Below are 22,660 nucleotides of genomic sequence, written 5' to 3' on the forward strand. Positions count from 1 at the left end.
TCAGTGTCTCTCTCTGGGTCAGCGTGTCTCAGTGTCTCTCTCTGGGTCAGCGTGTCTCAGTGTCTCTCTCTGGGTCAGCGTGTCTCAGTGTCTCTCTCTGGGTCAGTGTGTCTCAGTGTCTCTCTCTGGTCAGTGTGTCTCAGTGTCTCTCTCTGGGTCAGTGTGTCTCAGTGTCTCTCTCTGGGTCAGCGTGTCTCAGTGTCTCTCTCTGGGTCAGTGTGTCTCAGTGTCTCTCTCTGGGTCAGTGTGTCTCAGTGTCTCTCTCTGGGTCAGTGTGTCTCAGTGTCTCTCTCTGGGTCAGCGTGTCTCAGTGTCTCTCTCTGGGTCAGTGTGTCTCAGTGTCTCTCTCTGGGTCAGTGTGTCTCAGTGTCTCTCTCTGGGTCAGTGTGTCTCAGTGTCTCTCTCTGGGTCAGTGTGTCTCAGTGTCTCTCTCTGGGTCAGTGTGTCTCAGTGTCTCTCTCTGGGTCAGTGTGTCTCAGTGTCTCTCTCTGGGTCAGTGTGTCTCAGTGTCTCTCTCTGGGTCAGTGTGTCTCAGTGTCTCTCTCTGGGTCAGTGTGTCTCAGTGTCTCTCTCTGGGTCAGTGTGTCTCAGTGTCTCTCTCTGGGTCAGTGTGTCTCAGTGTCTCTCTCTGGGTCAGTGTGTCTCAGTGTCTCTCTCTGGGTCAGTGTGTCTCAGTGTCTCTCTCTGGGTCAGTGTGTCTCAGTGTCTCTCTCTGGGTCAGTGTGTCTCAGTGTCTCTCTCTGGGTCAGTGTGTCTCAGTGTCTCTCTCTGGGTCAGTGTGTCTCAGTGTCTCTCTCTGGGTCAGTGTGTCTCAGTGTCTCTCTCTGGGTCAGTGTGTCTCAGTGTCTCTCTCTGGGTCAGTGTGTCTCAGTGTCTCTCTCTGGGTCAGTGTGTCTCAGTGTCTCTCTCTGGGTCAGTGTGTCTCAGTGTCTCTCTCTGGGTCAGTGTGTCTCAGTGTCTCTCTCTGGGTCAGTGTGTCTCAGTGTCTCTCTCTGGGTCAGTGTGTCTCAGTGTCTCTGGGTCAGTGTGTCTCAGTGTCTCTCTCTGGGTCAGTGTGTCTCAGTGTCTCTCTCTGGGTCAGTGTGTCTCAGTGTCTCTCTCTGGGTCAGTGTGTCTCAGTGTCTCTCTCTGGGTCAGTGTGTCTCAGTGTCTCTCTCTGGGTCAGTGTGTCTCAGTGTCTCTCTCTGCGTCAGTGTGTCTCAGTGTCTCTCTCTGGGTCAGTGTGTCTCAGTGTCTCTCTCTGGGTCAGCGTGTCTCAGTGTCTCTCTCTGGGTCAGTGTGTCTCAGTGTCTCTCTCTGGGTCAGTGTGTCTCAGTGTCTCTCTCTGGGTCAGTGTGTCTCAGTGTCTCTCTCTGGGTCAGTGTGTCTCAGTGTCTCTCTCTGGGTCAGTGTGTCTCAGTGTCTCTCTCTGGGTCAGTGTGTCTCAGTGTCTCTGGGTCAGTGTGTCTCAGTGTCTCTCTCTGGGTCAGTGTGTCTCAGTGTCTCTCTCTGGGTCAGTGTGTCTCAGTGTCTCTCTCTGGGTCAGTGTGTCTCAGTGTCTCTCTCTGGGTCAGTGTGTCTCAGTGTCTCTCTCTGGGTCAGCGTGTCTCAGTGTCTCTCTCTGGGTCAGTGTGTCTCAGTGTCTCTCTCTGGGTCAGTGTGTCTCAGTGTCTCTCTCTGGGTCAGTGTGTCTCAGTGTCTCTCTCTGGGTCAGTGTGTCTCAGTGTCTCTCTCTGGGTCAGTGTGTCTCAGTGTCTCTCTCTGGGTCAGTGTGCCGATCTCTGCTTATGTCTGTATTCCCTGTAGAAGCACTGGTAAAGATTCCGATGCCTGACCTTTCACATTTGCCTCCAGTAGCTTTGCCAAATCGCGTAGTTCCGCCAAGAATTCTTCCGGAACGGCGAAGTCCGTAACCTGTCCAAGACGGTTGTCGCGCTTCACCCCTGAAAGGTAACCAATACCTGTCAATAACAGATACACAAGGAGCGTGGGTGGTTTATATATAGAATAACAGATACCTGGGAGTGAGTTACAGGCTGGAATCTAATCGAGGGGTTCGGGTGGTTTATATAGAGAATAACAGATACCCGGGAGTTACAGGGTGGAATCTAATCGAGGGGTTCGGGTGGTTTATATATAGAATAACAGATACCTGGGAGTGAGTTACAGGCTGGAATCTAATCGAGGGGTTCGGGGGGTTTATATATAGAATAGCAGATACCCAGGAGTGAGTTACAGGCTGGAATCTAATCGAGGGGTTCGGGGGGTTTATATATAGAATAGCAGATACCCAGGAGTGAGTTACAGGCTGGAATCTAATCGAGGGGTTCGGGTGGTTTATATATAGAATAACAGGTACCGGGAGTGAGTTACAGGCTGGAATCTAATCGAGGGGTTTATATATGGAATGGGCGTGAGCTGCTTATCTCAGCCGTGTTGTACCTGCCCTGGGCGTGTTCACCGTTGAAATCAGGTGGCCACCGTCCCAGTACTGAATGAAGAGAAAACCACATTTGAAAGAACTGACTGGATTTCCCGATGTCGGAGGAATGGGACTCACCGCAAGGTGGCTTTTTGCAAGGGTTTCCCTTCGATTTCTCTATGCCCAGCACCACTCCCCCGAGGATCTGCAGCAATGTCCGAAGCACGAAGCTCCCGTGGGTGTCACGCGCGTACTCCAGAAACCTCTCCCGGACGCTGGCGCTCAGCTCCTGGATCAGCTCCTCCAGGCTCCCGACGCCAGCCGCCTCCTCCTCCTCCTCCACGGCCTGCAGCTGCCCCTCAAGCCTGGCGATCTGCAGCAGCGCCGTCTGCATGACGTGGGCCCCGCAGCGGTGGCAGCTGAGCTGGGTGTAGTGGGGCCGGAGGCTGGCCAGGAAGCGGCGCAGGCCCGGGGCGCCGCACTGCCCCAGCAGTCGCTCCAGGACGATGCTGACCGAGGGGTCGGTGCACAGCTTCAGCTCCTGGTCGCGCACTTCGTCCAAGACATTGGTGATGAAGAGCTCTGGGAAAGACAAAAGAGGGGCAAGTCCCAGATTAGCAGCGGGGCTGAGGTCATAGAGTCATACAGCACAGAAAGAGGCCCTTTGGCCCGTCGTGTCCGCGCCGGCCATCAAGCCCTGTCTATTCTAATCCCATTTTCCAGCACTTGGTCCGTAGCCTTGTATGCTATGGCGTTTCAAATGCTTCTTGAATGTTGTGAGGGTTCCTGCCTCTACCACCCTTTCAGGCAGTGAGTTCCAGATTCCAACCACCCTCTGGGTGAAAAAGTTTTCCCTCAAATCCCCTCTAAACCTCCTGCCCCTTACCTTGAAACTATGCCCCCTGGTTATTGACCCCTCTACTAAGGGGAAAAGTTCCTTTCTATCTACCCTATCTATGCCCCTCATAGACCTCAATCAGGTCCCCCCGCAGCCTTCTCTGCTCTAAGGAAAACAACCCCAGCCTGTCCAGTCTCTCTTCATAGCTGAGGCGCTCCAGCCCAGGTAACATCCTGGTGAATCTCCTCTGCACCCTCTCCAATGCAATCACATCCTTCCTATAGTGTGGCGACCAGAACTGCACACTATTCCATCTGTGGCCTAACTAGCTTTTTGTACAGCTCCATCAGAACCTCCCTGCTCTTATATTCTATGCCTCGGCTAATGAAGGCAAGTATCCCATATGCCTTTTTAACCGCCTTATCTACCTGTCCTGCTGCCTTCTGGGATCTATGTACATGCACACCAAGGTCCCTCTGATCCTCTGTCCTTCCTAGGGTCCTACCATTCATTGTGCCAGTCAGGGGTCGCCGAGGGTCAAAGGGGAAGGGCTCCCAGCTCACGGGAGCCAAGGGCACAGTTTGCATCTACTTATCCATCTGTATGTAGATAAATAGATCTAGACAGATAGTTATAAATACATAGGTCGATCACAAGATAATTATGGCAGAGGAAGGCCATTCAGCCCATATTATTCCATCCATCGACAGAGCCTACATTCCTCCCCATTGTAGCACCGAACTGTTTCCTAATTCACAGGCCATCCCTGTGCCGACTCGTCATTGGGGAGGATGGGAAATGGCTGCCAAGGTTGCCAGCCGCCCTGTGGTACCTCACCCAAGTTCATTGCATCGACAGTGAGTGTGGGGCAGGTATTTGGCCATGAGATGCATCGCAGGCAATCTCGGACCTTGGTCACCCCACCCCCGCCATATACTTCCAACCAAGAGTCACTGGATAGTGATCAGGAGCCCTCCCTGATTCGACGCTGCCTCCTGGTTGGGAGATGGGATGGGATGGGATGGGATGGGGGGCAGAGGATGGGAAGATGGGAAGAGGGAGGTCGGAAATGGGTCCCAAGGGCGCCAGTGGCCCCCTCGCACTTCACCCAAGTCCTTCACACATGCAGCGAGTGTGGGGAGGGAATCTGGCCACGGGAGGCAGCACAGTCCAACCCAGGTCCAGTCCACGTCCGTGCAGCACTTCCAAACAGGAATCACTGGATAATGATCAGGAGCAGCAACCCTCCCTCCTCACCCCTGTCCCCCTCACAACCAGGGGTCCTGAGGTCAACTGTAGCCCCTCCCCCACTCACCAGGGGGCACGGAGGTCAAGTGCAAGCCCTTCCCCCCCACCTGGAGGCACTGAGGCCAACTATAAACCCCTCCACCATCACCAGGGGGCACCGAGGCCAACTGTAGCCCCTCCCCTACCCACCCCCTTGATCTCTCCTCCCCACCCCCACCAGGGGGCACTGAGGCCAAGTGTAAGCCCCTCCTCCCCCCTTGATCTCTCCTCCCCACTCTCAGCAGGGGACACTGAGCCCAACTGAAAGCCCCTACCCACCCCCTTGATCTCTCCTCCCCTCTACCACCCCCCCCCCCGGGTGGCACTGAGGCCAAGTGTAAACCCCTCCTCCCCCCCCCTCCATCCCTCACCGGGAGGCACTGAGGCCGGTTGTAAACCCCTCCTCCCACCCCCTTAATTTCTCCTCCTCCCTCCCCCCCCCCAGGGCACTGAGGCCGGTTGTAAACCCCTCCTCCCCCCCACCCCCTTAATCTCTCCTTCTCCCTCCTCCATCCCCCCGAGCACTGAGGCCGGTTGTAAACCCCTCCCCCTTAATCTCTCCTGCCCCCTCCTCCATCCCTCACCAGGAGGCACTGAGGCCAACTGTAAGCCCCTCAACCCCCACCCCCTTTATCTCTCCTGCCCCTTCCTCCTCCACCTCCCACCAGGGGGCACTGAGGCCAAGTGTAAGCCGCTCCTCCCCCTCCCTCACCTTAGCCTCACCTCTCTCCTCCTCCTCCTCGAACCCTTGCTCCAGGGTGTCGCCGACCCTCCGGAAATACCCCAGCGTGGCGCCGTCCAGCTCGGAGAGCCGCTTGTCCCCGGGGCGGGGGCCGGGCCGGGGCCGGGTTTTCTTGTTCTCCAACCCCATGGAGTTTAGAAAACTAAGCTCCCAAATCTTAAACTGCGAGCAACTCGAGCTCCCCCAAACTCCTCTTTCACCTCCCTCTGATTTAATTCTCTATTTTTTTTAGTTTATTTTCTTCCGCTCCCGCGCCGCAAAAAAAGACCCCCACAAACTTTCTTCAAAAATGTTAGAAAATTATTATCCGCCGCATTGACGGCTCGGGGAGAAGCCGGAAGCGGTCCAACTGCCAAATGTCCCGGCCAGGCCCAATCAAACCGGAAGTTGGTCCGACCGCTTCTCGCTCCGGCCACTGCAGCAGCACGTGACCCGCCAGAAATAACAGCAGAACATGCTGGAAAAAGTCAGCAGGCCAGGCAACATCCGTGGAGAGAAAATAGAGTCAACGTTTCGGGTCAAACCCTTTGTCAAGAATTAAAAAGTGTTTTGTGAATACGGCCATGTTAGTAAAGGAGCTACAGGCCTGGGATGGGTGTCAACGGGTGGTTAGACGTCGGCTCCGATGTTGATTGGCGGCCATCTTGCTAAAGGAGAAGTGAAAACGGCAATTGGATAGGTGCTGTTTGAGCTGCTAGGGAGCAGCCATGTTGGTAAAGGGGAGGCGGATATCAACTGTTGGATAAGGTCTTGACAAAGGGTTTGACCAGAAACGTTGACTCTATTTTCTCTCCACGGATGTTGCCTGGCCTGCTGACTTTTTCCAGCATTTTCTGTTGTTATTTTGGATTTCCAACATCTGCAGTATTTTGCTGTTGAATAAGGGCTGGTGCGGTGGGCGGCCATCATGGCAAAGGAGAGGCAGATGGCAGCAGTTGGATAAGTGATGGTGCAGCTGCTGTGGGCGTCCACCATGGTAAAGGAGAGGCAGATGGCAATTTACGGCACAGGAGGCCAATCGGCGCATCGTGTCTGTGCTGGCCGATAAAGAGCTATCCAGCCTAATCCCACTTTCCAGCTCTTGGTCCATAGCCCTGTAGGTTACAGCACTTCAAGTGCATATCCAAGTACTTTTTAAATGTGATGAGAGTCTCTGCCTCTACCACCCTTTCAGGCAGTGAGTTCAAGACCCCCACCACCCTCTGGGTGAAGCATTTCTCCTCAACTCCCCTCTAATCCGCCTACCAATTACTTTAAATCTATGCCCCCTGGTCCCGGCAAAGAGACTCGAGGTGTTTGGCACCTTCCCGGATGCTTCTCCTCCACTTTATGTGGTCTTGGGCCAGGGATTCCCAGGTGTCGGTGGGGATGTTACACTTTTTCAAGGAGTCTTTGAGGGTGTCCTTGAAGTGTTTCCTCTGCCCACCTGGGGCTCTCTTGCCGTGCCGGCGCTCCGAGTAGAGCGCTTGTTTTGGGAGTCTCGTATCGGGCATGCGGACGACGTGACCCGTCCATCGGAGCTGATCGAGCGTGATCAAAGCTTCGATGCTGGGGATGTTGGCCTAAGCGAGAATACTGACGTTGGTGCACCTATCCTACCAATGGATTTGCAGGATCTTGCAGTGGCAACGTTGGTGGTACCTCTCCAGTGCTTTGAGGTGCCTGCTGTACATGGTCCATGTCTCTGATGCATGCAGTAGGGTGGGTATCACTGCTGCTCTGTAGACCATGAGCTTAGTGCCGGGTTTGAGGTCCTGGTCTTCAAACACTCTCTTCCTCAGGTGACTGAAGGCTGCACTGGCACACTGAAGGCTGGGTTGGACTTTGTCATCGAAGTCTGCCCTTGTCCACAGTATGCTCCCGAGGTATGGAAAGTGGTCCACGTTGTCCAAGGCCTTGGGGTGGATTTTGATAATCGGAGGGGGGGGGGGGGGCAGTACTGTGTGGTGGGGCAGGTTGGTAGAGGACCTTTGTCTTAAGGATGTTTAGTGTAAGGCCCAATGTTTAGTGTAGCGAACAACTCGAGTCTCTTCGCCGGGAGCAAGCGGAAGCCAAGCGCAGGCAGCACAAGGAGCGCACGTCAACCCAAGCACCCCACCCACCCGCCCCTTCAACCACCATCTGTCCCACCTGTGACAGAGACTGTAGGTCCCGCATTGGACTCATCAGTCACCTGAGAACTCATTGTTAGTGTGGAAGCAAGTCATCCTCGGTTCAGAGGGATTGCCTAAGAAGAAGATGCCAACAGAAAATGCTGGAAATACTTAGCAGGCCAGGCAGCATCCATGGGGAGAGAAACAGGGTTAACGTCATTGACCTCTCTGCTAGGGCAAATAGGTCCTTAATTTTATACACCTCAATCAAGTCTCCCATCAGTCTCCTCTGTTCCAAAGAAAACATCCCCAACCTATCCAATCTTTCCTCATAGCTAAAATTCTCCAGTCCTGGCAACGTCCTCGTAGATCTCCTCTGTATCCTCTCCAGTGCAATCACATTTGGAGTATTTTGTTTCAAATTATTTCCATGTAGATCATTCTTGGCTACCCCTTCGACCTTGACATTTCACGTGGCCTCTCTATCTAATCATCTTGCTCACAGACAGGGCCATCTCCACCCGCATTTCCCGACATCCTTCCAACCCCACTTCCTTCTGCGACTGCCCCTGAAAATAGTGCTTCCCCAAGTCCCATTACAACGGCACTTTCAAACTCCCAACTGTTCAGCCTTTGGCCCTCCATTTGCCATGATCCTTCTGCAGCTCTTGTCCCCTTACTCTCTCCTAGCCTGGTCATTACCCCCAATACGGACCCCATCTTTGCTCCCTCATGTTCATCGTGAGATCTGGCTGGACCACATTCAAACACTATTGGGCTTTGCTCTCTTCCCAGAGGCCATTCAGCCCCATGAGCCTATCCTGCCATTCTATCAGATTATGGCTGATCTGTACCTCAACTCCATTTACCTGCCTTTGCTCCATATACTTTAACGAACAAAAAACTCAATCACAGTCTTGAAAATTGATCCCAGCATCCACAGCCTTTTGGGGAGAGTTTCAGATTTCCATTACCCTTTGTATGAAAAACTGCTTCCTGATTTCACTGTGAAATGACCTAGCTCTAATTTTAAGATGATGTCCTCTTGGTCTAGATTCCCCCACCAGAGGAAATAGTTTCTCTGTATTTCATTTGCCCACCAAGCCAAACCACCCCCAAAGTTTCCCCATCCCTAGCCCTGAACCAGTGTCTTATTCTAATTTCTCTCCCATTTCCCCTCATGTCCTCTCTGAGCTCATGTGTCAGCTGTGGCTCAGTGGGTAGCACACTCGCCTTGGAGTCAGAAGGTTGTGGGTTCAAGTCCCGCTCCAGGGATCTGAACACAGAAATCTAGGCTGACATTCCCAGTGCTGAGGGAGCGCTGCACTGACAGAGGTGCCGTCTTTCGGATGAGATGTTAAACCGAGGCCCTGTCTACCCTCTCGGGTGGACATAAAAGATCCCACGGCACTATTTCGAAGAAAAGCAGGGGAGTTACCCCCGGTGTCCTGGCCAATATTTATCCCTCAATCAACATACTGTTGTTGTTGTTGTTGCACACTGTTGTACCTATGCATGCCTCTGCTGGCTCCGCCCACAGGCCCAAGTATAAAGGTGACTACTCTGCAGCCCCCTGCCTTCTTGGAACCCAGTCAACCACGAGAGGCATGCTCTGTTCTTTGCTAATAAAAGCCTTTAGTAACTCTCCGTCTTTTATGAGTAATTGATAGCGCATCTGTAAAGTCTGTGGGTATTATGTTGAATTAATACACAGACTACAAAAGTAACTTTAACAGGACTTTACTATTCGAAGGTCAGGGCGAATCTGCCCAATAAATCCTGACACAGCATTTATATACCGGTGTGGTCACCACCGGTATTACAGTATACAGCAGCCAAAATAAAGTAGTGCAACACCTACAATAGTTCTCTTAAAGGTGGACGGTTACATACAATAGTTCTCTTAAAGGTAGACGGTTACATACACTACAATCCTCCCTTTTTAGCTTACAATATACTTATTCCCCATTAAACATAACATATATTCAACTTCATTCGGAGGTTGATTGATCGGACTATTCAATCCTTCTACTGAAGTAGCTGTTTCAGCATTCCGTTGTTCTACATTGACGCGAGTCAGCGTACTTTTGGCATCCAAGAGCGGCTCTGCTGCAGTCTTCTCAGTCTGTGTTGCCACCTCAGCTATTTCAATAACTTTTGAGAGCTCCGAACCCCTTTTCTTTGAAGATTGAGGCTCGTGTTCAAGTTTTTTCCATTTTAGAGTCTTGTCCCTCAGCATATGAAGGAGTTGGCTGACTGTTAATTCTTCTGCCATCATCCATTTCCCATTAGCTGAAGGGCTGTTTATAACCTTGCCCTGGGGCTCCTTTGCTGTTTCTACTTCGCCATCATCCGCAGCCTCCACCATTCGAATTTCCACAATTGAATCGTCCGGTGATGCTGCACCCAACTTCAGTAGGAGCTCGGAAGTCATGTCGACCAACTCAGCCTTTTCTGCCTGCAACCTGCTAACAAGCGCCTTTAGTTGCTGAACATCATGTTCCACCAGATTAGAGCACGCACCTTCAGAACCCGAATCAGCTTTGATTCGTTTGGCCTCCTCGCGCAGACGGTTTGTGTGCTCCTCCTGCTCCCTTTTCTCCCTCAGCTGCTTCTGTTGTCTTTCCAGATTCTCCCATTCGGTGTCAAAGAACTTTTGCATTGCTTTCATCTCTTGCTCGAGACGGCAACTCAATTGTTCTAATTGCTGTCGTAATTTGAAATGGAGTTGAGTTCGAGCTCGGTGTTCCTCAGTAATGTATATGTCTGTAACCTGGACAGACTCAGAATTCGCTGTCAAACTATGTTGTTGTTGTTCAGTGGAATTCTGTTCTGAAACTTTGTTCTCCTCTGGAGCATAAGCATTTATGCACGCCTTCGTTTTTCCAACCTTAGTCAGCAAGTCCATTTTAGACTTGTCTTTCGTACTTGGGCTGGTCTTATCGTCATCCGTTTCAGAGTCTGAGCTGATTGTCTGCACCGAGTCCTCACTCGTTATTGCTTTTAGGTAGTGCCCTTCCATGTTTATTTTCTTGATCCACTCCCGTCCTAGAAGTGGTGGTCCTCCCTCAGGTAGTACATATAAATCCATTCCTGGGTGTTCTTTGCCCCTGTCTCTCACCTTGACTCTTATCTTTCCCATGGGGTATACTTTATGCCCCGTGTATGTCTGCAATACGAACTTAGTATCTCTCAAGGGTATATGTGAGAATAGCCGGTTTTAATCCTTTCGATTTATGACTGATAGGGCTGATCCTGTGTCCAATTCCATTTTCACTCGGACTCCAGCTATTTTTAGCATGACCCATATAGTTTGTAGGTCAGTTTCTTTACTCACATTGTGAATTCTCAGACTACCCAGTTCCTGGCCGTTTGGGTCTGAATCCGAATTCTGTTCATCTGAACTCTTCTCAGCCACCTTGTGTACCTTGTTGTACTTTTCCTGCGGTGACTTTTTTTTGTTGTTGTTGGTCTTCTTCCCTGACCGGCATACCTTAGCTATGTGACCAAGCTTGCCACATTTTCTACATTCCTGGTTTTTAAACCAGCATTGGTTCTGGTCGTGTGTTGTCTTCCCACAACGATAACATTTCGATGTACCCGAAGTAATTTGATCCACACTGAGTACCGCTGCCTTTAGCTGCATTTCCGCTGTGCCTCTCGCTGCGGCTTCATGCGATGCTGCAATAAGGACAGCCCTATCAAGTGTAAGATCGTTCTCTTCGAGCAGACGCTTTTGTGTTCCTTCCTTCGACAACCCGCACACGAACTTGTCTCTCAATGCCTCTGTCAGATTTTCCCCAAATTGGCAGTATTTCGCTAGTCTACGCAGTTCGACCAAGTATTCCGCGTTGCTTTCCTCTTTCCGTTGTGTTCTCGCATAGAATTTGAATCGTTCCGCCAACATCAGTGGTGTGGGGTTCAAATGATCCTTCAGGGCAGTAACAATATTAGCGAAAGTCTGATCCGCCGGTTTAGCTGGTGCTAGAAGATGCTTCAATAGCCCGTATGTCTTTGCCCCCATTGCGTTTAATAAGGTGAGAGCTTTATCATCATCTGCTATTTTATTGGCCTCACAATATATCTCAATACGTTCTACGTACGTGGCCCAATCTTCCACCTCGGAATCGAAGTTGTTGATGTTACCATGCTTAGGCATCTTCACTCTCTCTCACTATCTTTCTGCGAAACAACAACGAATTTGTTCGTTAACTTTTTTTTTCCAAAAATGGCAGTTTCCCGTGCTTGTCTTCTTCCCCGCCTACTGGCAAAATGGCGGTTTCCCGCGCTTGTCTCCTTCCCCGCCTACTGGCAAAATGGCGGTTTCCCGCGCTTGTCTTCTTCCCCGCCTACTGGCAAAATGGCGGTTTCCCGCGCTTGTCTTCTCCTGGCGGGAGGGTAAGCTTTTTCCCTCGGGCGACGACCGCTGGCTTTCGGGGTTCGCAGCCTGCGCGTCGGCTTCAGTGCGTTCTTTGTTCCCTTTTCTCGGCAGGGCAACCAGCGCTGCGGACAACCCGTTGACGGCGAACAGTTCCAGCCGCTGGCTGGATCTCGCTCAGTCTCCCTCGCTCGGGCTCTGTCTCTCCCGCTCGCTCGGGCTCTGTCTCTCCCGCTCGCTCGGCTCTCGCTCGCTCTCGGGCTCTATCTCTCCCGCTCGCGCGGCTCTCCCTCAGCGGCTTTAACGCCTCTCCCAGACCTCCCGCAGTCCGGTCCTTTCCTCCCCCGGCTGCGGCTGAGTTCTCCGCGGTTTATTTATTTTTATTTCTTCCCGCGCCTTATGATCCCGGTTGCAGCGCCTCGCGGCCTCAGTAGCTGCCCGGCCTTTTTCGCCGGTTGCGGTCGAGCTGTCTCACGATGCTGTTGCGTCTCCCAGCCCCTTGTAGCCCGGTCTCTCACCCCGGCTGCGTTCCCGCTTGTACCGCGGCTTCCGTGCTCCACGCTGCCCCAGTCTCAGCGCCTCTGGGCCCGACTTCTGTCCGGCTCCTTTCCCCCAACCGTGGTTGAGTTCACCGCCCTTATCCTCCGTTTATTTTTTTATTTTCCCCCTACTCACAGTCAACGTGGCCGACTTGCTTCTCTTGGCTGATCGGCTCACTCACCACCGTGGCAGAAGGGACAATCTGTGCCTGTTGCTGATGGAAGACTTCGTGTCTGAATTCTTCCTTCTTCCTTGCTCTGCAGACTCGAGTTTTCTCTCAGCAGAACGACGAGGGCGGGTGCCTCTTCTCGACGCTCGTAAACTGCTTCGGATGTATCGTTGCCGCAGGGTAAGATCGAACTCGTCGCCACTGTAAAGTCTGTGGGTATTATGTTGAATTAATACACAGACTACAAAAGTAACTTTAACAGGACTTTACTATTCGAAGGTCAGGGCGAATCTGCCCAATAAATCCTGACACAGCATTTATATACCGGTGTGGTCACCACCGGTATTACAGTATACAGCAGCCAAAATAAAGTAGTGCAACACCTAAAATAGTTCTCTTAAAGGTGGACGGTTACATACACTACAGCATCAATTTTATTAGCAAAAACAAAATGTCGACAACAAACGCTGAGCAGCAGGAGCTGCTGCGAGCCCTCAGACCAACATGCCTGGACCTAGACCCCCAAGAAGCGGGTTCGGCTACCAAATTCGCGCATTGGCTGCGTTGCTTCGAGGCCTACCTGCAAGCCTCAACTGTGACCCTGGACGAAAACAAGCTGGAAATCCTGGCCTCAAAGGTGAGCCACCAAGTTTATACAATAATCCAGGACGCGACGACCTACGCGGCGGCTATCGATCTGCTAAAAGGGCAATACGCACGCCCGGTAAATACGGTCTATGCCAGGCACCTCTTAAGATCCCGCAGACAGCAGCCCGGGGAATCGGTGGAGGCCTTCCTACGGGCACTACGGATACTCGGCCGAGGCTGCGATTGCAAAGAAGTATCAGCCGCAGCACACACGGAGGGACTGATCCGAGATGCTTTCGTTGCGGGTCTAAGGTCCGACTACTCCCGGCAGAGACTGTTGGAAAAGGGAGAAATGGACCTGAGAAAGGCAGTGTCCCTCGCGCTCTCGCTCGACGCGGCCGACAGGAATATGGACGCCTTCTCCCCTAACCGCTCCGCAACGTGGACGCCACAACCTTGGGTCATGGGACCGCCACCTTCAACTGCTGCTGCGATGTCCAAGGCACAGAAATGTTATTTTTGTGGCCAGGCAAAACACCCCAGAGCACGCTGCCCGGTGAGAAACGCTACCTGCTCCGGCTGCGGGAAGAAAGGACACTATGTCAGCGCCTGCAAAGATAAAACCGCTAACGCCAGCAGCGTCGCATGCGAACCGTGGGGGCAGCCATCTTGTCCGCCATCTTGTGCTCCCCCAGCCGCGTGGGGATCGGGATCATGGGCGCCGCCATTTTGTCCGCCATCTTGGACGTCTCCAACTTCAACCACGGGGGACCCGGACTCAACCACCGCCTCATCTGACGACCACATCGACCCGCTCGACCATACGCTGGCCTCCGTGACGCTGGACCAATCTCTCCCTCATCAACTGTCCAGGTCCATGATGGACATTACGGTAAACGGCCGCGACACTACCTGCCTTTTTGACAGCGGGAGCACGGAGAGCTTTATCCACCCCGACACGGTGCGCAGTTACTCTCTCCCGGTCCTGCCGACGCGCCATCGGATCTCTTTGGCTTCCAAAGCCCAGTCAGCGGACGTCGTTGGCTACTGTGTAGTGACCCTTTCAGTACGGGGCACAGAATACAAAAATTTTAAACTTCTGGTCATGCCACATCTCTGCGCTGCCGTTCTACTGGGGTTGGATTTTCAGTGCCACCTTAAGAGTGTCACATTAGCGTACGACGGACCCCTCCCCCCACTCACAGTCTGCAGCCAGCAGCTTCTAAATCGCCCGCCGTGCAACATTTGCAGCCTCTCCACCCTTAAAGTCCCCCCCCCCTCCTTGTTCGCTAACCTCACCCACGACTGTAAGCCCATCGCTACCAAAAGCAGGCGTTACAGTGCCGGGGATAGGAGCTTCATTAAATCCGAGGTAGCGAGACTCCTGAAAGAAGGGATTATTGAAAGTAGCACCAGCCCATGGCGAGCACAAGTGGTGGTAGTGAAGACTGGCGAAAAACAGCGCCTGGTTATTGACTACAGCCAGACGATAGATCGCTACACCCAGCTAGATGCATACCCACTCCCCCGCATATCTGACATGGTCAATCAGATAGCACAATACCGGGTGTTCTCGACGATTGATCTGAAGTCGGCATACCACCAGCTCCCCATCAGGGCTGAGGACCGCCAGTACACAGCTTTTGAAGCTGACGGTCGTCTCTACCACTTCCTCAGAGTTCCCTTCGGCGTCACCAACGGGGTTTCAGTCTTCCAACGGGAGATGGACCGGATGGTTGACCAGAACGCGCTCCAGGCCACTTTCCCCTATCTAGACAACGTCACCATCTGCGGCCACGACCAGCAGGACCACGATGTTAATCTAGAGAAATTCCTCCGTACGGCCCAACGGCTGAACCTAACATACAACAAGGACAAGTGTATGTTTCGTACCATGCGCCTTGCCATTCTTGGCTGCGTAGTGGAGAACGGAGTCATCGGCCCCGACCCCGACAGAATGCGCCCCCTTATGGAGCTCCCCCTCCCCCACTGCCAAAAAGCACTGAAGTGATGCCTAGGGTTTTTCTCGTACTATGCTCAGTGGGTGCCCAACTATGCGGACAAAGCCAGACCCCTCATCAAGTCCACCTCCTTCCCCCTGACAGCAGAGGCCTGTGCAGCCTTCACTCTCATAAAAAGAGATATTGCAAGGGCCACGATGCACGCAGTGGATGAGTCCATCACTTTCCAAGTGGAGAGCGACGCATCCGACTTTGCCCTAGCTGCAACCCTTAACCAGGCGGGGAGGCCCGTGGCCTTTTTCTCAAGGACCCTCCAGGGTCCCGAGATTCGACACTCCTCTGTCGAAAAGGAGGCCCAGGCCATTGTGGAAGCTGTGCGACATTGGAGGCATTACCTGGCCGGAAAACGATTTACCCTGCTCACTGACCAGCGTTCAGTAGCTTTTATGTTTAATAATAAGCAGAGGGGCAAAATCAAGAATGACAAGATCTTGAGGTGGAGAATCGAACTCTCCACCTACAATTACGATATCTTGTACCGGTCCGGGAAACTCAATGAGCCCCCAGATGCCCTATCACGTGGTACATGCGCCAACGCGCAGGTTGATAGACTGAAGACCCTCCACAATGACCTCTGCCACCCGGGGGTCACCAGGTTTTTTCACTTCATCAAATCCCGTAACCTGCCCTACTCCATCGAGGAGGTCAGGACCATGACCAGGAACTGCCAAATCTGTGCTGAGTGCAAACCGCATTTTTATAGGCCAGACAGAGCAAGCCTGATCAAAGCCACGCGCCCCTTTGAACGGCTGAGCGTCGATTTTAAAGGGCCCCTCCCCTCCTCCGACCGCAATGTGTACTTCCTCAACATAATTGACGAGTACTCCCGTTTCCCGTTTGCCATCCCTTGCTCAGACATGACCAGTACCACGGTCATTAAATGTCTGAATGACCTCTTCGCCTTGTTCGGTTTCCCTAGCTATATCCATAGCGACAGGGGCTCATCCTTTATGAGCGACGAACTTCGGCAGTACCTGCTCGCGAGAGGTATTGCTACAAGCAGGACCACCAGCTACAACCCCCGGGGGAATGGCCAGGTAGAAAGGGAGAATGCGACGGTCTGGAAGGCAGTCCTTTTAAACTTGAAATCTAAGGGCCTTCCGACCTCTCGCTGGCAGGAGGTCCTCCCTGCGGCGCTCCATTCCATTCGGTCACTGCTCTGTACAGCCACCAATGCTACCCCTCACGAGAGAATGTTCTCCTTCCCCAGGAAGTCCACATCGGGGATCTCGCTACCGACATGGCTGACTTCTCCAGGACCTGTCCTACTGCGGAAGCACGTGAGGTCCCATAAGACGGACCCCCTGGTCGAGAGGGTGAGCCTCCTCCATGCCAACCCTCAGTATGCTTACGTGGTGTACCCGGACGGGCGGGAGGACACAGTCTCCATATGAGACCTCGCACCTTCGGGTGCTCCCGAAACACCTCCCTCGCCACCCACCACTACCCACGCCTACCCCCAGTACGCTTACGTAGCGTACCCGGACGGGCGGGAGGACACAGCCTCCACACGAGATCTCGCACCTTCGGGTGCCCCTGAAACACTACCATTGCCATCCACCACTACCCACAACCCAACCCCGCTAGACGGCATGCCGCAGCCCCAGGACCCGTCATTGACCACCCAACCACTCAATGAGATGCCAGATTCAACGTTGGATGCTGCACCATCACCACCGCCACCACGACGATCAGGACGGCATACAAGGCCACCTGATAGGCTTACTTACACGAACCTTTAGTACACTTCACCCCGCCGGACTCAATTTTAAACAAGGGGTGAATGTGGTAAACCACTGTTATTGTTGTTCACCGTTGTTGTTGCACACTGTTGTACCTATGCATGCCTCAGCATGTCTCTGCTGGCTCCGCCCCGGCTCCACCCACAGGCCCAAGTATAAAGGTGACTACTCTGCAGCCCCCTGCCTTCTTGGAACCCAGTCAACCACGAGAGGCATGCTCTGTTCTTTGCTAATAAAAGCCTTTAGTTACTCTCCTAACTCTCCGTCTTTTATGAGTAATTGATAGCGCATCAATCACTACAACAGATTATTTGGTCATTATCACATTGCTGTCTGTGGGAGCTTGCTGTGCGCAAGTTGGCAGCCGCGTTTCCTACCACAGTGACTACACTTCAAAAAGTACTTCATTGGCTCTAAAGTGCTTTGGAACATCCGGTGGTCGTGAAAGGCGGCGCGCACGGACGCAGCGGCTTTGTTTCTCCCAAGACTGAGCGTTTTCACCCTCTTTCTGAGTCTCTTCTGGACTCTGCTGATACGGGAATTGAGGGCAGACCTACTGTACAGCCGGCAGACGCTCCTCGACATCGGGGCTGACACTCGGCGCCATCGATCTGCCTCCCGACATCGCCCGACCCCCGGGACCAGCGTGGCGTCCTTCCCCAGCCGGAAGTCGGCGCAGACCGTGCAGGGAACGCAAGCAGAAGCGGGGTAAGAGGGCTGGAATCCAAAATAGGCTGAAGAGGGCCCCACACAAACCCTCCCTCCCAAGTATTTTCCTGGCCAACGTCAGGTCACTAGAAAATAAAATGGATGAGATCAAACTTGATCTCTCCTCACAGGAAAGGACAAAGGAATGCTGCGCCATGATCTTCACAGAGACCTGGTTGAACAACGGCATCCCTGACACCACCATCCAACTAGAAGGACGCACGGTCTTCCGCGCCGACAGAACTGCAGACTCCGGTAAGAGCAAGGGAGGCGGTTTGTGCATTTACACTAACAATGCCTGGTGCACTAACACGGACATAATCGATAGATCCTGTTCTGCTGATTTGGAATTCCTCATGGTAAGGTGCAGACCCTTCTACCTACCTTGGGAATTCACAGCTGTTATCATCACTGCGGTCTACATCCCACCACACGCTAATGCCAAACTAGCACTGAAGGACCTCTACAGGGCCATCAGCGAACAACAAACTGCGCACCCAGACGGAGCTTTTATCGTCGCGGGGGACTTCAATCACATAAACCTAAAAACTGTACTACCGAAATTCCACCAGAATGTTTCCTGCCCCACAAGAGGGGAGAACACACTGGATCAAGTCTACACAAGCATTGTAGACGCTTATAAGGCCATTCCCTGCCCCCACCTTGGGAAGTCTGACCACCTCTCCCTGTTTCTAGCCCCGGCATACAAACCGCTCATCAAAAGAGTGAAAACATCAGTAAGATCAGTGAAAGTATGGCCAGAGGGGGCAGTCTCGGAGCTTCAGGATTGCTTCGAACGCACTGATTGGGGCATGTTTGCCCATAATGACATCGAGGAATACGCATCCACAGTGCTATTCTACATTAACAGTTGCGTCGAGGTCGGCACGACCCATAAAAATATCAGGACATACCCCAACCAGAAACCCTGGATGAACGGAGAGGTCCGCTCGCTGTTGAAAGCACGCGACGCAGCATTTAAATCTGGTGACGCGGCGGCTTACAGTGAAGCTAGGACCAACCTAAAAAAGGGTATCAGGACTGCCAAAAGGAAACAGACACTGCGGATAGAGGACCATTTCCACAACAACTCGGACCCCCGGCGCATGTGGCAAGGCATCCAGTCCATCACTGACTACAAGAGCAAAAACACCAGCCCCCCGGTTAGCGACGCCTCCCTTCCGGAGGAGCTTAACTTCTATGCTCGCTTCGACAGGGACAAGAGGGAGCCGGCTACCAAAGCCTTGCCACCCCCGGAAAACCAGGTGCTCACTCTGTCGACCTCCGACGTAAGGGGTGTTCTACGCGGAGTGAACACACGAAAGGCTGCTGGACCGGATAGCATCCCTGGACGGGTACTCAAGGAATGTGCTGATCAGCTGGCTGATGTCTTCACTGCCATCTTCAATCTGTCATTGGCCCAGGCAGTAGTCCCTACATGCTTCAAGACCGCTACCATTATCCCTGTGCCAAAACAAAGGCTGTGACGTGCCTGAACGACTATCGACCTGTCGCACTCACACCCATCATAATGAAGTGTTTCGAGAGACTGGTCCTGGCTCACATCAGAGCCAGTGTTCCCGCCTCTCTTGACCAACACCAGTTTGCCTATCGTGCAAACAGATCAACGGAGGATGCAATCACAACTGCTCTACACTCGGCACTGAATCACCTAGATGGTAAGGAGACCTACATCAGAATGCTGTTCATAGACTACAGCTCAGCATTCAACACTATCGTCCCCAACAAGCTGGCCACCAAACTCCACACTCTAGGCCTGAACACTTCCCTCTGCAACTGGACCCTGGACTTCCTAACAAACAGACCCCAGTCTGTCAAATTAGGTAACCACACCTCCCCCCGCCCTGACCCTGAACACAGGGGCCCCACAAGGATGTGTGCTGAGCCCCCTCCTCTACTCCCTCTTCACCCACGACTGTGTGGCTGTTCATGGTTCCAACACCATCATCAAGTTTGTGGATGATACCACGGTAGTAGGCCAGATCACCAACAACGATGAGTCAGCCTACAGGGAGGAGGTCCAGCATCTCGTGAAGTGGTGCGCCGATAACAACCTGGCCCTTAACATCAAGAAAACCAAAGAAATCATTGTGGACTTCAGGAAGTCTAAAGGCGGAAGTCACACCCCCATCCACATCAATGGGGCTGTGGTGGAAAGGATGGACAGCTTTAAGTTCCTCGGAGTCCACATCACGGAAGACCTCTCCTGGTCCCTCAATACCTCCTCTCTGGTGAAGGCGGCCCAGCAGCGCCTATATTTCCTAAGGAGGCTGAAGGGATGTAACCTGTCACCCCTGATCCTCTCTAACTTTTACCGCTGCACAATAGAGAGCATCCTGACAAACTGTATCACAGTATGGTATGGCAGCTGTAGCTACTATGACCGGAAAGCCCTGCAGCGGGTAGTCAAAACTGCCCAACGCATTACCGGCACCCGGCTACCGACCATAGAGCACATATACCAGAAACGCTGTTTACGGAGGTCACGGTCCATCATCAAAGACCCTACCCACCCCAGCCACAGTCTGTTCGCCCTCCTGCCATCTGGGAGACGCTACAGATGCATTCGCACCCGAACGACCAGATTTTGGAACAGCTTCTTTCCCAGGGCTGTCATCCTACTGAACTCCACAAATAAACTCTAAAGCCTGCACATCTGCCAATGCACTTTATTATGGTTATGTTTATGTTAATGTATTACAAGCCAAATGTATGTTGCATGTTTAAATGTCTTAATCTAAATGTACACTCTCGGGAGCCGCAAGCCTACATTTCGTTGTACTGCACTTGTGCACTAACAATGACAATAAAAGTTGATTATTATTATTATAAATGCAAGTTTTCTTTTTCTTTCACATCTTGTCCACGAGATCCACTGCCTGGTCTCTTCACACCATTTCCACTAAACTGCTGACCGCCCAACTTCCCTTCCTGGCCCCCATGTTAGCTCATATTGTAAACGGTTCCCTTTCCTCACTGTCCCCCTCCTTTTCAAATCTGCCGTCATCAACCCCGCCTCAAAAAACTCACCCTTGACCCCTCTGCCTTTGCAAACTAACACCCCATCTCCAGCCTCCCTTTCCTCACATGTCCTTGAACAAAGTTGTCACCTCCAAAATCTATGCCCATCTTTCCTGCAATTCCATGTTTGAACTCCTCCAATTAAGTTGCTGCCCCTGCCACAGCACTGAAACGGGCCTATTTAAAGTTACAAATGATATCCTCTGTTACGGAGACTATGGTGCACTAGCATCCTCCTCCAATGCAAAGAAGTCTTACTCCAATTATATCGGGCCTTGGTGAGACCACACCTGGAGTACTGTGTAGAATTTTGGTCTCCTTACCTAAGGAAGGATATACTTGCCATAGAGGGAGTGCAACGAAGGTTCACAAGATTGATTCCTGGGATGGCGGGACTGTCGTATGAGAAGAGATTGAGTAAACTAGGCCTGTATTCTCTTGAATTCAGAAGAATGAGAGGGATCTCATTGAAGCATACAAAATTATTACAGGGCTTGATAGGGTGGATGCTGGGAGAATGTTTCCCTTGGCTGGGGAGTCTAGAACCAGGGGCCACAGCCTCAGGATAAAGGATAGGCCATTCAGGACTGAGATGAGAAGAAATTTCTTCACACAGAGGGTGGTGAATCTTTGGAATTCTCTACCCCAGAGGGCTGTGGAGGCTCAGTCAATGGGTATATTCAAAATAGAAGTCGATAGATTTCTGACTAGTAAAGGCATCAAGGGATATGGCGATAGGGCCGGTGAATGGAGTTGAGGCAGAAGATCAGCCATGATCTCATTGAATGGCGGAGCAGGCTCGAAGGGCCAAATGGCCTCCTATTTCTTATGCCTCTCCTCTGTTGTCCAGCTCAGTGGTATTACCCTCGCTTGATTCTGCTCTTCACCTATCATAGCCAGAGTATCTCCAGCAATAGCTTCTCTTCCTGAGCCTGCCTCGTTGCCTCTGGAGTTTCCCATGGATCTATCCTTGGCCCTCTCTTCTTCATCTATTTTGTTAACTCTTGAAGAAATCTTCCGAAGACCTTGAGTCAGCTTCCACATGTACGCTGATGACACTCAGCTCTACCTTTCCACTGTCCGTGTTGTCAGACTGCTGGTCCAACATCCAGTCCTGGATGAGCCGCAATTTCCTCAAGTTAAACACTGGGAAGACCAAAGCCATTATCTTCAGCCCCCGCCACAAACTCCGTTCTCCAGCCACCTTCCTGGCCATTGTCTTGAGGCCGAACCAGACTGTTCACATTAGCTGAGCTTAAACCCCACGTCCTCTCCGTCACAAAGACCGCCTGCTTCCAGCTCCGCCTCCGCCTATCTGCTGCTGAAACCCTCACCCATACCTTTGTGACCTCCAGACTTGACTATTCCAACGCTCTCCTGGCAGGCCTCCCGTCTTCCACCCTCCGTAAACTCCGCTGCAAGTATCCTAACTCTCACCAAGTCCTGCTCACCCATCACCTCTGTGCTTGCTGGCCTACATTGGCTCCCGGTCCGGCAATGTCTCCATTTAAAAATTTTCATCCTCATGTTTAAATCCCTTCATGGCCTCGCCCCTCCCTATCTCTGTAACCTCCTCCAGCCGTGAGAACACACTGGCCTCATGCGCATAACCCACCCCCCCCACAATTGGTGGCTATGCCTTCAGCTGTCTAGGCCCTATAGGCGTCAGCTGTGGCTCAGTGGGTAGCACACTCGCCTCTGAGTCAGAAGGTTGTGGGTTCAAGTCCCACTCCAGGGACTGGAGCACATAAAGCTAGGCTGACGCTCCCAGTACAGTGCTGAGGGAACGCTGCACTGTCGGAGGTGCCGTCTTTCGGATGAGACGTTAAACCGAAGCCCCGTCTGCTCTCGCTCAGGTGGGCGTAAAAGATCCCATGGCACTATTTCAAAGAAGAGCAGGGGAGTTATCCCCGGTGTCCTGACCAATATTTATCCCTCAACCAACATCACTAAAACAGATTATCTGGTCATTATCACATTGCTGTTTATGGGAGCTTGCTATGCGCAAATTGGCTGCATAGACTCGGCTTGTATTCCCTCGAGTGTAGAAGATTAAGGGGTGATTTGATCCGGGTGTTTAGGATGATTAACGGAGTTGATAGAACATAAGG

The 22,660-nt window shown here is 52.4% G+C and overlaps 1 protein-coding gene across 1 annotated transcript; it reads right to left on the minus strand.

Moving 5' to 3' along the window:
- Nucleotides 1-1,168: 1,168 nt before the first annotated feature.
- LOC147119537 (nucleolar protein 9-like) lies at nt 1,169-5,740 on the minus strand. Its single transcript, XM_085985111.1, has 3 exons — nt 5,250-5,740; nt 2,540-2,983; nt 1,169-1,922 (listed from the first exon to the last, which is right to left on the minus strand). Exons 1-3 carry the CDS (start codon nt 5,395-5,397, stop codon nt 1,765-1,767), a joined length of 750 nt encoding a protein of 249 aa, XP_085841237.1. The 5' UTR covers nt 5,398-5,740; the 3' UTR covers nt 1,169-1,764.
- Nucleotides 5,741-22,660: the final 16,920 nt, after the last annotated feature.

The sequence above is a fragment of the Somniosus microcephalus genome, chromosome 4 (assembly GCF_052327205.1).
Source record: "Somniosus microcephalus isolate GS21.2 chromosome 4, FLI_Smic_1.0, whole genome shotgun sequence".
Lineage (NCBI taxonomy): Eukaryota > Metazoa > Chordata > Chondrichthyes > Squaliformes > Somniosidae > Somniosus > Somniosus microcephalus.

Coding starts and splice junctions, on each gene's coding strand:
- LOC147119537 (XM_085985111.1), bottom strand. CDS start 5,397: ATGGGGTTGGAGAACAAGAAAACCCGGCCCCGGCCCGGCCCCCGCCCC. Junction 2,984..5,249: donor CGAGGAGGAGGAGGAGAGAG/GTGAGGCTAAGG, acceptor TGTCTTTCCCAG/AGCTCTTCATCACCAATGTC. Junction 1,923..2,539: donor TTGCAAAAAGCCACCTTGCG/GTGAGTCCCATT, acceptor GTTACCTTTCAG/GGGTGAAGCGCGACAACCGT.